Source organism: Phoca vitulina, unplaced genomic scaffold, assembly GCF_004348235.1.
Source record: "Phoca vitulina isolate PV1807 unplaced genomic scaffold, GSC_HSeal_1.0 scaffold12, whole genome shotgun sequence".
Classification (NCBI taxonomy): Eukaryota; Metazoa; Chordata; class Mammalia; order Carnivora; family Phocidae; genus Phoca; species Phoca vitulina.
Genome location: NW_022589715.1, coordinates 30,256,969 through 30,271,583, shown reverse-complemented (window position 1 = coordinate 30,271,583; position 14,615 = coordinate 30,256,969). Strand labels below are relative to the sequence as shown.

At 38.3% G+C, this 14,615-nt stretch overlaps 1 protein-coding gene across 2 annotated transcripts in view; it reads left to right on the top strand.

Annotated features, from left to right (window-relative positions):
* Window positions 1–13,413, top strand: part of ACTR2 (actin related protein 2) — a 35,148-nt gene extending 21,735 nt beyond the window's left edge. For both annotated transcript variants that reach the window (XM_032410838.1, XM_032410837.1), the window contains 4 exons: window positions 187–336; window positions 4,246–4,391; window positions 8,030–8,162; window positions 12,061–13,413. In XM_032410838.1, the coding sequence (XP_032266729.1) occupies window positions 187–336; window positions 4,246–4,391; window positions 8,030–8,162; window positions 12,061–12,231 (600 nt within the window). In that variant the 3' untranslated portion in view covers window positions 12,232–13,413. The remainder of the gene's footprint in view (window positions 1–186; window positions 337–4,245; window positions 4,392–8,029; window positions 8,163–12,060) is intronic.
* The last annotated feature ends 1,202 nt before the right edge of the window (window positions 13,414–14,615 follow it).

The following is a 14,615-nucleotide window of genomic DNA, read 5'->3' as shown; positions in this document are numbered from 1 at the left end:
TGAAACTGAACTGTAAATCCTCTTATGGAAAGTACTGTTCCCATTTCTGAAATACTCAGTAAGACCTAAGGATCCACTGTCCATTGCATTTGTTACTGACATTAGCTATTTAGTGAGCACTGATAGCTTGCCACAGTTGAACTCATTCAGATTAATTGTGACTTTACTGCTGTTTTTTTGTACCAGCTGCTGCTATTGCGAGGATATGCCTTCAACCATTCTGCTGACTTTGAAACAGTTCGCATGATTAAAGAAAAATTGTGTTATGTGGGGTATAATATTGAGCAAGAGCAGAAGCTGGCCTTAGAAACCACAGTATTGGTTGAATCTTACACAGTAAGTATTTCCAGTACTTAATACATACGGCGTTTTAAAATCGTGCACCATGATTATTGGTGTGTGCTTAAGTAGGTTTTCTTAGAATCAGTATTTTTGTTTTGAGTTGTTAGAGTATGTATATGTGTGACCTTAAATGTCTTTCTACAATAAGATTCTTTGGTTTAGTTATTTTAGGACACCATATAATGTGAAATAAGGCAAGAATCACAAATTGCTTTTCTACCTTAGGATATAATTAGATAAGAGATGTTATTTTGAGATTCTCATATCTGAAATAGCATTTTTCAACATGCGTTTTACAGAATATTATTTCCCTGAGATGTTACTAAGTAATTTCACAAAAATTAAAGTGGAGTTTACATTGTCCAGTAAGTTTGGGAGTCAGTTTTACTTTACTGAAGAACTTCTCAGAACCTTTGATGTGCTAATATGTGTATGCCTGTGGAAATATGGTAAACCACCTGTTTCTCAACCTTATTAGACTACAGGGTTCCAGCATTTCATGAGACTCATGTTCTGCAAAGCATACTTTGGAAGTGCTCATCCAGTATTATTGCTCTAATAATTCAGTAGGTGGCAGTCTTTTCTTGACTTTGTATTTTCTTAATGAGATGTTCAAAACAAACGTTAACTTGAAAGTGAAACGAATAAGACTGAGAACCCAGTTATAGGTTACACCAGGAGAGTTGATTCTACCTGAATTTTTAACGTATTGTTATCTGAAGTCTATTATATTCATCTTGGTATGAAGTACTTCCATATCTCATCTTTGATCTAGTTATTGTTAAAATGAAATCAAGTAATAGGCAATAAAAGCAAGTATTGGCAATAAAAGCAAGTATTCTTAAGCCATTTGATTCATGTAAGCTCTACATATCACAAATATGTATGAATTAGTCATTTTAAAAATAATTATTGGGGCGCCTGGTGGCTCAGTCATTAAGCGTCTGCCTTCAACTCAGGTCATGATCCCAGGGTCCTGGGATCGAGCTCCACATCGGGCTCCCTGCTCAGCGGGAAGCCTGCTTCTCCCTGTCCCACTCCCCCTGCTTGTATTCCCTCTCTCGCTGTGTCTCTCTGTCAAATAAATAAAATCTTTAAAAAAAAAAAATTGTTAATTTTTATAAATTATATTGTTTTATTTTTAAACAATACTGATCCAAATAATTGAAAAGCAACTTAATCTCCAGATTTGCCCTGGGGATTCTTTTCTGAAGCTTTTTTGATAGTTCCTCTAGATTTGTAGTTTTTCATCTACCTGACTTATTTGTAAGAAAATGGCATGAGACAAAAGATGAGGGAACTAGAAATATAAGACATGTTTTATTTAATTTCTCCCCTCCTTTCTCAAAGAATTTGAGGTGGGTTACAAAAATATATACAGATGACCCTTGGGGCACTGACCCCCTATGCAGTGTATAACTTTTGACTCCCTCAAAACTTAACTACTAATAGCCTACTGTTATTGCCTTGCCAGTAACATAAACAGTTGACTGACAGATATTTTGTATATGTATTATATATATTATATACCATGTTCTTAAAACAAAGATAGGAAGAAAAGAAAATGTTACTAAGAAAATCATGAGGAGAAAATGCATTTACAGTACTGTACTATATTTATTGAAAAAAATCCATGTGTCGATGGACCTGTGCAGTTTAAACCCACGTTGTTATAGGGTCAGCTGCACAACAAATAAAAAACAGTAGACTGATGAAACCAATGAGTAAATGAAGAGGGATAAGGGCCGACAAAGGATAGGATAAGATTTGGTACAAAAAAATGAGAGTCCTACAGTCATAACAGGTAGGGTCTAGAGGTGGGTAGCTCCTAGGCTGGGTGGCCCCATGCTAACCAGCAGCCAGAGTATGGAAAGAAACCACACCGTCAGAGAGGCTGAAGTATGAGCTATAGAGGTTTTGCCAATAACCGTGTACTGTGTAAAGTTTTTCCAGATATTGTGGGTGATTTCATGTGGTTTCTAAACTCACCTGATGGGTTTTTATTTTTTTAAGGGTAAATGTTTGAATCTGTATCCTTGGGGGTTTTTTGTTTGTTTTTAATTTGATACAATTTACAAATTTTATCAATTTGAAAAATGTGCTTGCCTTTGCTCCTATCTGTAAACATGGAGTAAATGTTTTAAAAAAAAACTTGCTTTGTGGTACTTTGTCATACTGGAAAGTCACTTTTTGGAATCCAAATACAATTACAGTAATCATATTATAATAAATATACTGTTAGAAATGTTAATGTAAAACTAATTCTGGTATCTCCTATGGAAATGGGTCAAATGCCAGCATTCACAAGCATGCTTATAATTTAGGTCAGTCCAATGAGTTGTGAGGTGGTTGTAAGAGAGGGTGGGGCATCTGGGTGGCTCAGTTAAGCATCTGCCTTCAGCTCAGGTCATTATCTCAGGGTCCTAGGATCAAGCCCCAAGTTGGGCTCCCAGCTCAGCGGGGAGTCCATTTCTCCCTCTCCCTCTGCCCCTCCCTCCCGCTCGTATGCGCACTCTCTCTCTCTCTCCCCTTCTCTCAAATAAATGAAATGTGTAAAAAAAAAAAAGGGGGGGGAGTGTTTTGGGGGGCGCCTAGCTGGCTCAGTTGGTGGAGCATCCAACTCTTAATCTCGGGGTCATGAGTTCAAACCCCATGTTGGGCATAGAGCCTACTTCAAAAAATTAAAATTAAAAAATAAATACGTAGAGGGAGTTTTTACTTAACATTTCTCATTTAATTAAATATAAACATGATGTAACTTAAGAGTTTTCTGCATGCAGAAAAGTGGCTCAGTAGGTTAAGCATTCGACTCTTGATTTCAGCTCAGGTCATGATCTCATGGCCGTGAGATTGAGCCACGCATCAAGCCATGTGTTGGGCTGCACGCTGGGCATGGAGCCTGGTCAAGATTCTCTCCCTCTCCCTCTGCCCACCCCCCCTCCCCCACGTGTGTGTGCATGGGCTCTCTCTCTTTCTCTCTGTCTTAAAAAAAAATCTTACTTGCTTAAGTTAAAATTTTATTTATCCATTATTTAAAATTCAATAGGGTCTAGAGGGGAGCCTGGCTGGCTCAGTCCGTAGAGCATGTGACTCTTCGTCTTGTGATGGGTTGTGAGTTCGAGCCCCACTTTGGGTATAGAGATTGCTTAAAATCTTTAAAAAAATTTTTTAATAGGGTCTAGTAAGTAGGATACAATAGAATTGCTTAATAAAAAGTAGTCTTAAAAAAAGTAATTTAGATCAGTGTTTTTTTTTTAATTTTTTATTGTTATGTTAATCACCATACATTACATCATTAGTTTTTGATAGGTCAGTGTTTCTTAAACTTTTTTGATCATAAAACGTTTTTTGGATTAAATGATTTGACAGAAGTTTTACACATGATATAAAGTGTTTTGATGGCAAAATAGTAAAGTTTCACAGTGTAATTATTTGGTAAAAGAAATTATTTAAAAATTTTAACTGAATGTGTCTATGCTACATGGTAAAAATATCCATGAAATAAATCACAAATGTGTTAAAATAGAGAAGCAGCATTGACACCAGCAGTAATCCAAATGCAGTGGTTTATTAATGCTTCCTTTTTATGCTTAGCTGCACATAGCGATGGAACATAACGCACTCATGCATTGGTGATTTTTCCAAGAAATTCCTGATGTGTTGGAGCATGGCATGATGGCATGTTCTGTGTTTAAAAACAAAACAGCATGATAATAACAACTATCTAAACGTATTTTATTTTACTTTTTTTTTCCTTTTCAAAAATTTATTTTAGGAGAAACGTGTTGCTGCTGATGATTTTGATTATTGAACAGATGTGTTTAAAGTACCAGTGTTCTAGAGAACACTGGGAATTTTTTTTAATGTTTTGCTGACTAATACCTGGTTATTCTTGGTTCCTAGCTCCCAGATGGCCGCATTATCAAAGTTGGGGGAGAGAGATTTGAAGCACCAGAAGCTTTATTTCAACCTCACTTGATCAATGTTGAGGGAGTAGGTGTTGCTGAATTGCTTTTTAACACAATCCAGGCAGCGGACATTGATACCAGGTACATCATAAATGATGGTTTCAAAGTTATTTAACAATAGATGGAGTATGTATAATTAAAATGACCAAGTTGTCTATTACCTCACTGATGGTTTTGAACAGATAAGGCAAACGAATTTTTTGAGGGTGGCCCTGGATGTTGAATATATATCATTGTGTCTCAGAAACCACCTTAAATTTTTTTTTAATAATTCAAAACTTAAAAATTTCAAGAATAATACAGAGAACTCATGTATACTCTTTACTCAGTTTTGCATTCTACTAAGTTTAACGTTTTGCAAGTTTATTCTATCATTCTCCCTCTCTTTCTTTTCTTGAGCCATTTGAGAGTATGGTGAACACATAAGTCCTCTTTTACTCCTTAATATTTGCTTTGTATTTCCTGAGAACAGAGGTATTCTCTTATATAGCCACAGTGCGATTATTGAGCTCAGGAGATTGATTACTGATCTGCTGTTATCTGCCATCCATTTTTCAGTTTCATCTACTGTCCCAATACTGTCCTTTATACAGTTTTTCTTTTCCCCAGGAGATTATCAAGTCTGAGATCACACAGCGTATGTAGTTGTCATGTCTCTTAGCTTTTATCTGTTAACAATTCTTTAGTCTTTCATGACAGCGACATCTTTTTAGAGAACAAGCCAGTTATCTTAGAGAATTTTTCTCAACTTGAGTTTGAATATTTTCTCATGATTAGATTCAGGTTATGCATTTGGGGCTGGAATACTACTTAAGTGATGTGTCCTTCTCATGGTGTCCCATCCAGAGATGAGATCTGTTTGTTTCTTGTTGGTGATGTTAGGATTAAGCTCTTAATGAAGTTTCCTGTTTGGTTTTTGTATTTTTCCTTTCTTAGTTTATAAGTGATTTGTGGGAAAATACTTTGAGACTGTGTTGACCTCCTGTTCCTCATTAAACTCTGCCCTCCACCCCTTTTAGTATCTATTGATGATTCTTGCCTAAATCCATTTTTATTGTGGTTGCAAAAAGGTGATTTTCTAATTCTGTCATTCCTTCTATAGTTATTAATTGGCATTCCAGCATAAGGAAGTGCTCTTCCTTGTTTTGTTTGTTATCAGTGTGGACTCATGATTTTGTCCAGTGATTATAATTTATTACTGTCTTTATTTATTTTGATGCTCAAATTTTTCCTGATTTGGCCAGGGGAGCCCCTTCAAACACACCTCTGTGTCCTTTGACATGCTGTTATCTCTTTGGGCACATTCTGTTCTGTGGCACAGGATAGTCCTGGCTTATCTTTAATTTTGTAGGTAAAACATTACCATCTACTCAAAACTACATAAAAAGCATACTTTGAAGTATTACTGTCCCAGCCCCTTGTTCTCCACCCTAGTCCTCCTCCCCCTTGTAGGTAAATGATCTCATTAGTTTCAGGTTTATCCTTTCTGTGTTTCTTACTTGTTCTTACACAAAAGGTAGCTTAGTATAAATGCTTTTTTGCACTTCATTCACTTAATATTATCCGGAACAATCCTGTACCACTTCCTAGGGATTGTCCTCCTTTTTTCCAGTGTATACATATCATGGTTTATTCAGTGAATCTTGGTTATTTAGGTAGATTCCAATATTTTTGCAGACAAATAATGTTGCAGTTAATAACCTTGTGCACACTATATTTTTGTACTCTTGGGCATGTATATTTTGAAAAAATTTCTAGAGGGAATTGTTGGGTCAAAGGGTATATAAATGCATGTAGTTTTGTTACTGCTCAGTTCCCCTCTGGAGGTTGGGACCCTTCTCCTTCCCACCAGTAATAGATGAGGGCACCTGTGTCCCCACAGCTTGGTCACCGTTTGGCAACTTTTTAACTTTTATGCCAGTCTGGTGAGTGAAATGATTATCTCAATGTAGTTTTAATTTGTATTTTACTTAAGAGTGAAGTTGTTGAACATGTTTTTCTATGTTTAGGGCTGTTTTTCTCTTTTTCTGGTGAATTATCTGTTCGTGGCTTTTGCTTCTTCTGTAGAATTTTTGTAATTTTCCCCCTCAAGTTTTTTAAAAGTTCTTTTTATATTATAGCTTTGTGATAATCTACTGCAGATACTTCTCCTGATTATCCATTTGTCTCTTGCTTATGGCGTTCTTTGGCTATACAAAAATTTGTGTTTACTTAGTTATTAAATAAGTTTATAACCTTTTATTGCATCTAGAGTTTGAGTCATAGTTGAAAAGCCCTCCTGTACACTCAGGTTATGGAGGAATTCACTCAGAAGCATTTTGTAAAAAGCAAGTGTTTGCTTACTTGTCTGTTTAACCCTGAATTAAATAACCACCAAACTAATTTTTGTGGGATGGCTGAGGAGCAGGATAATAATGGAAAGTAATAAAAATAGCAGTTGGCTTATAACAAGCTATAAACTTAATGTAAGATGATCAAGAATCTAAACTTCTCAAAGTAGGGAGTAAATTCTCATAGTAGGGATTAGGTAGATGCTTTTGTCCCTTGACTTAATGATCATTAATAGTGAAATTGCATTTAAAAGTGCATGCCTATTGGTGGTGATCCAAGTTTTGGCATTCCCGAAGCACTGGAGTCCGGTTCAGTACCCTTACGACAGAGCTGGCATCGGGAAGTCACACAACTCACCCTTTGTGTGTTCTGCATGTTGGAAGGGTACATGTAAATGCTAGTGGGTACGCACCACGGGTAGCCATGTCTCAGCTGCATATGCTACACTCATGTGCATACTTCTGCGAGTAGATATAAAAACTCCACTCTTCTATGAGCTGGGATTATAATAGCCTGAGCCATTGGAAACCAGTTTGAATGAAGCCAAAACAGATGTGACTCAGCTCCTGAACTTTACTAGGAGAAGAGTTCCTCAGACCCTCACTTAGTTATATTACTTTTACTACATATGCAGTTATTTTAGATTTGATTATCTGGTATCATAACCGGTAGCATATTTGAGGAAGAAAGAGAGGACTGCTGTAACGAGGAAACACGTCAATGTCATGTAAAATAATAGCAGCTAGTCCCAAGGCAAAGGAACAAACGGGAAAACTACAAAAGGCAAATGGAAAAATTGAAAAGCAAGAACTGAAATCGTAATAGAAAATGGTTAATTGTAGTAAACTCCAGGGAAGCACTGTGATGACACAGTCCAAATAGTGGAAGTTTGTAATGTAAACTCTGGTCATTTATAAATGTTCAATTACAGGGGCGCCTGGGTGGCTCAGTCAGTTGGGTGTCTGACTCCTCTGATTTCGGCTCAGGTAGTGATCTCAGGGTCATGAGAATGAGCCCCACGTCAGGCTCCGAGCTCAGTGCAGAGTCTACTTGTCCCTCTCCTTCTGCTCCCACCCCCCACTTGCTCTCTCTCTCTCTCTCAATAAAAAAATATAAAATCATTTTTTAGAAAGTGTCAATTAATATTTGCAAGAAAGTGTGTCATGTGCTTTAGAAGTATTCTCGTTAAAATTGTAAGTATTTTGCACATAGAGAGGGTTTGTTATCTAACAACAGCATTAGTAACAAACATTCAGCCCTACAATTTCCATGTTGGATTTTATTTAAATCTCCCAGCAATCCCTTGAGGCTGCTAGATATAAAAGGAACTCTGTAAGACTGTTTTTCTCATCTGAAACCCCAAATGAATACCTTTTGTGTCCTTCTAGATCTGAATTCTATAAGCACATCGTGCTTTCTGGAGGGTCTACTATGTACCCTGGGTTGCCATCACGGTTGGAACGAGAACTTAAACAGCTTTACTTAGAACGAGTTTTAAAGGGAGATGTGGAAAAACTTTCTGTAAGTACCAATAATGCAACTGTTAACATGCTTTTAAAACCCTGTAAAGTAGCTTGTGAATCTTGACAACCACCAGAGGGAGCAAGAAGTCTTCCTAAACAAATTATTAATGAATTCACATGCAGCCTTGAAAAGATGGGAAGAGGTAAATGGTTCGAGGTAAGCTCTGTTTCAAAATGGTTGTACTGCCTGGTCACCTCTGTATGCAGTGGCTGGAGGCAGTGAGGTCCAGGGCCAGATGTTCTGGTTCCTCTGTAACAGACAGCCTGGGGTCAAGATGCTTCTAAGGGCATGGGAAGAGCCTGCCATATAGTATTCCCTCCCCACCACCCTTTTCTGTGGGGGATACGTTCGAAGGCCCCCAGTGGATGCCTACACCGCAGATAATACTGAATCCCATGTATACCATGTGTTTTCCTAAACAGGAACACCTATGATAAAGTTTAATTTATAAATTAGGCACAGTAAGAGATTAACAACAACAACAATAAAATAGGACAGTTAGAACAATATACTGGAATAAAAGTTATATGAATGTGGTCTCTCTTAAAATGTCTTATTGTACTGTACTCACTCTTATGATGATGTGAGGATGAAATACCTACGTGATGAGATGACGTGACGTGAGTTAAGTAGGTCTTATGATGTAGTGATGTCAGAATGAGGATCATCTGCTTCCAGACCACGGGTAACTGAAACCACAAAAAGCAAAACCACAGATAAGGGGGGACTACTGTACTATAGAGAGAGAAATGCCTCTTTGGGGTTTTTGGGTTCTTTTTAGCTTACTTTTTGGATATGTAACCAGCCTTCATTGCTACTGTTGGACTGTTTCATATTTCTGATTCTAGGTTATTTTTCTGACTATTTCTTGCATATGTCTTATTTTCCTAATCAGATTGTAAAACCTAATGTATCAAATACATTGCATCCTCATCAGCTATCCTAGCTCTTAAAATAAACTTTAATTGGTAGTTGTCAATGTGTAGAATAGAAAGTAATTTATATTTGGCATTGATTTTTTTTTTTTCAACCAACACTGGAGTGTGTGAAGTACACTATATATACCGTGCACTCAGCCAGGAGTCATTTAATTCTGAGTTAATCTCTGAGCTTTGTCCCAACAACTTTGATTGGCTGTTGTAGATAATGAGATTACGTATTACAGAGGACTATCTGTATATCAGAGATACTAATGTCACATCTTTTATCTGTGACTAAATTGTGAAAATTAAATCAAATATGGACTCACATACATTAAATAAATTAAAAGACTCGGGGTGCCTGGGTGGCTCAGTCGTTAAGCGTCTGCCTTTGGCTCAGGTCATGATCCCGGGGTCCTGGGATCGAGCCCCGCATCGGGCTTCCTGCTCGGCGGGAAGCCTGCTTCTCCCTCTCCCACTCCCCCTGCTTGTGTTCCCTCTCTTGCTGTGTCTTTCTCTGTCAAATAAATAAATAAAATCTTTAAAAAAAAATTAAAAGACTCAAAAGGAGCCATGTTGTCTAAGTACTTTGCTTATTTGTCTGATTTTTTTTAGTTATACATAGAATTTAAAGTTAGTCTCAGGTGATTATTTCCTTATTTAGCAAATATTTCTTGACCTGCTTCTAGGTGCCAAATACTTGTCTAGGTGCTGGAACAAACAAAACAGTAGTAAATAAAAACCAAGTCCCCACTTCTAGTCTGTGAGTGTGTCAGTAGTAATAAGCACTCTGAAGACAAGTCAGGTAAGGTGAGGGGCTAGAAAGTGGTAGTGACTGGGGAGATGGCGTGCTCCTTCATGTAGTGTGGTCGTGGAAGGACTCTGAGGAGATGAATTCTGAGCAAAGACCTGAACAAAGTGAGCCGGTGAGCCACGTAACCATCTGTGGGGAGAATCTTCCAGGCAGGAATAGCAAGTACAAAAGCCTTGGGTTGGGGCGCCTGGGTAGCTCAGTCGGTTAAGCGTCTGCCTTCAGCTCAGGTCATGATCCCAGGGTCCTGGGATCGAGCCCCGAGTCGGGCTCCCTGCTCAGCAGAGAGTCTGCTTCTCCCTCTGCCTCTGCCTGCTTCTCCCTCTGCTTGTGAGCGCGTGCTCTATCCCTCTCTCTGTCAAATAAATAAATCTTAAAAAAAAGAAAAAAAACAAAAAAAACCCTGGGTTGTCAGTGTGCAGGTGTGGCTGGAGCAGAGTGAGTAAAAGAGAGGCCTGAGCGGTGAGGTCAGAAAGGTGGTCAGATGCAGGTCTTCTCAGCCACTGCGAAGGGTTTAGCTTTACTCCTAGTGAAATAGAAAGCTTTGGGAGGGTTTTGAGCAGCGAAGTGATAGGATCTGACTTGTTTTTAATGGATCACTAAGTCTGGTGTGGGGGAGGGAGGAAGAAAGAAGGTTGTGGAAGGATGAGGTAGCAAGCTCAGAGGGAGGGAGGGAGGAGATGGTGGAGGTTTATGAAATGGAGGAGGTATGAAATGGTGGTGTTGAAGAGTAGAAGAGAGAAGACAGCGTGTCATGGGCTTGCTGGGCTGCACTAAGGGGCTCAAGTGAAGGACGTGATGCAGTTAAGCCAAGATGTGGAGTTGCTCACCTATCGTGTTCAGTTGCTTGAGGGCAGCTGCAAAGTAGAGAGTTGGTCATGCGAGTCAGTGTTGTGCCACGTGAGTGTGAGAGGGAGAGAAGGACGACGTCACTAAGGTACCACCAGGAAGCAATGGGGAGAGCCCACACGGGCTCAGTAAGAGCAGGCGTGGGAAGAAATCATCTGGGGCTCCTGTAGGTGACTTGGCAAGAGGGGTGGTGAGTGGAATGGTCTGACAGAATGAGTTTCAACTTGGGAGTTGTCGGGAGCAGGGAGGGAGAGCTGCAGGGGAGAAGAGGAGTCGGTGTTACCGAATGGGCCGGAGTGAGTGCGACAGCAGCCGGTGGACAGCTGCAGGGGCGGCAGTGTCTTGAGGGGCTAGCCGGGCCTCCCTTGGAGCCGGGGAGGCCAGACCCCAGGCTGGTATCGTACTGGCTGTTTTATAAATAAAGTTCGATTGCAACAAAGCCGGGCCCATTTTTTTAAGTAAGTCAACTGGTGTTTATATCTGATCCTACAGTTCGGTTATGTGATGTGAAGACAATCTAAAATGACATAGTTACTTTGAGTCTTTTTGCAGGGTGTGTCACAGTAAATTAAACAATGACATTTTAAGGTTTTTGTTTCAGGCATGGACTGTTCACACAGATTGAGGTGTGTCTTTTATTAGATAATCAATAGTGGCTACAGAATATAAAACTTACCCCACTTGTCTTTAATTTTGGTAACTGTGTTCATTTTTTCCAGCATCCCCATGGTTTATTTGACCATATTTGGCCTTGTTTATTTTGAGAACATTTCATTTTTTGAATTTGAGACAATAGAAAGTGAGCTTTGCTTATAAGAAAAGAATTTCAATCTTACTCTTACATGGGACTGCAATCATAGAGGCATTAGACCTTGAAGAAACCATGGAAGTCCTTTTACCCAAACTCTTGACTTGACATCTGGCTAAGTGATTTGCTCATGTGGTCATCCCCAGTAGGTGGGAAAACCTGCCACAATCAGGACTGTGGTACTTGGGCTCTCAGTAGGCTCAGTAGGCTTATTGTTCAAATCAAGACAATTTTGAGAGTGACGGGGGTGGTGGTAATAGTGATGGGGCAACAGGTGTAAATCAGGACTGTTCTAAGCACACTAGGATGGATGTGTGATCTCCTCACTGTGAGCTTTGGGCAAATTACCAAAAATGTCTCTACTTCAGATAACAAATCATGCCGTCCTACTTACTTCACAGGACTTGTGAGAATTCAACAGGAGAATACATGAAAAAGTCATTTCCATAAAGCAGAAAGCATGATGATGCACTTGTGACATTTTACAATCTCGTCTTTCTCCTTTAGAAATTTAAGATCCGCATCGAAGACCCACCACGCAGAAAGCATATGGTGTTCCTGGGTGGTGCAGTTCTAGCAGATATCATGAAAGACAAAGACAACTTCTGGATGACCCGACAAGAATACCAAGAAAAGGGTGTTCGTGTGCTGGAGAAACTTGGTGTGACTGTTCGATAAACTAACTCCAGAGCTTGTTCGCATCACACTCCTAATGCTTTCTTTTTTCCTTTATTGCCAATCTTTGAACTCATTCAACTCCAGGACATGGAAGAGTCCTCTCTGTGCCCTTTGACTGGAAAGGTCAGGTTTTATGCTGGTGTCTTGGGGAAGCTTTGTTAAATTTTTGTTAATGTGGGTAAATCTGTTTAATTCAACCACTTCCCTACAAACACGATGAGAGAGAGGGCAAAGGGTCCTGTCTGCTGCTTTGTTTCTTCTAAGTAGGCATTTAGATCACTCCCCTCAGCTTCCTCTTTTCACTTTACTGCTCTAACGCTGCCTGTTGTAGTCTTTAGCACACTAGGTGGTACGCCTTTATTAGCATAAGAAAACCTTTACAGGAGCTTTTACATATTACTGGGTGGGGGTGGTGAGGGACGGGCGGGCAGCTGCTGACCCCTTTACAGCATTTCCTCTGTGGTGTGGTGCTTTCAACAGCTACTGCACAGTTGAAGTACCTTAAAGCTTCTGGAATTAACATTTTAGGGAAACGTTAGGCTCAGAATTAAAGTGTTTTGGGTGGGTTTTTGTGTGGGGGTGGGGAGTGGCCTTTTGATTTTAACTTTTTGATTTTTGAGCTTTTCTGCTCGGAGGTATGTAAGATGAAATTTATTTACAGTACTTTGATTTGGCAGGTTTTCTTCTACTTTTGGTCTGCCTGGAACTGTTTCCGTGATATAAAAAGCAAGTGTAATATTCCATTACCATGTGGATTAGGGATTTATTTGTTTTGTTTTGTTTTTAAATCAACCATGTTAGCTGGGAGTAAACTCCCTAGAATCTATCAGTGGAAAATTAACAACTTAAAAATGCTTTTGGAAATTCAAATTACAGATGAAAAAAGTGCTTAAGAGTGCTTGTTTTTATACCAGAAGCATTAAGGTAATCCAGTGCCAACTACCATTCTTGCAGTTACTCTTGTATATAACTGACCAGTGCTTCTTTAATAAGAATAGGTAGATACATACGAATAATTACTGGCAGTAGGTTATAATTGTTGGATTAAAAATAACATTGAAATACGGGACTTGTTGCCAGTTGGGTAATTTTCATTAGTTTCTTTTTTATTATTTTAATTTGAGACCTGGAAGTGGAGTAAAATTTGACTACTTAAAATGTTGGCAAAAAAAAAAAAAAAAATCAAGATTTAAATTTGTATTTGTACTGAAAAAGTAATCATAACTAATAAGTCTCAGTCATCTTATGCTTGAAAGAAGAGTTGATATTTTGTAAATGTTAGCAGATTTTCCCATCTGTCAGAAAATCGTATTTATGATTCCCGCCGGTATTGCTTTGTGTCTGAAAAAATATCAAATAGTACTCAGACTTGAATTCTTTCTAAATTTGAAAAATAAAGTAATAAATTGTATCACGCTAAGTACAAAATGCAGATACTGGGGGAAAAAAGTGTTTTCCTTCATTTCAAAATATTCTTTACTAATAATGGCTTTGAACGAAGAAGCTTAATTTTTAGGTGACTGAAATTGGAGAAATTATTGGCTTTAGAAAGAGTCTCTTTTTTGTGAGAAAACTTAAAAATCAATTTATATGAAATGAGCAGCAAAAGGAGGTTAGTTTTAATTATGCAGCTTCTGTTAATATTAAGTATTTTTTGTCTGTTTTACCTCAATTTGAAACAAGTAAAAGAAGTTTGCCTGCATGCTGGACATGCTTCAGTACACATGAATAGCCTATGAATAACATATACTAGGTTTGAGGGACATGGGTGTCAGTCATTTTGGAATTCTAAAGTATTCCTAAATCATGTTCTTATAAATCCCCCTAGCCTTTGAGTCCTGGACTAGTTAAAGGACACAAATGTAGGACCAGTTCTTATCAGCTGTTCATTTCCAGTATATGGATTAACCTTGGCCTTTGGTCATGATTTTAATCTATGGGGGTAGAAAACAACAAGGAATAGAATGGACTCTTAGAACAATGAAAGAGCATTTGTCATTTGTCCCTTGAATATAGAATTTGGTTTTCATTTCATCATTCTGCTAGCAAACATGACAGTTGAAATGGTGTATTTATATATATATATGTATATATATATAAATATATAGTGTAATTTTAAAATTCCATTTTCTAATTTTCCTATTCCAAGGTAAACTAATGCATTTAGTAATTTGGGGGGTAGTGGAAATAAAATGTTTAATTGGAGTTGCCAGGTAGGAGTCCCTCAGAAATTAAAATTTTTTCTGTTTTAAAAGAGATCTGATTTTTAGCTCTTGAAAACCATTGTCACTTAAATTTCCAATAGTGATTAAAAGTCTTTTTAAATTAGAATTGCCAATGCCTTGACATTTAAGAAGGGTTTCTTAGAAATAAGTCCTACATTT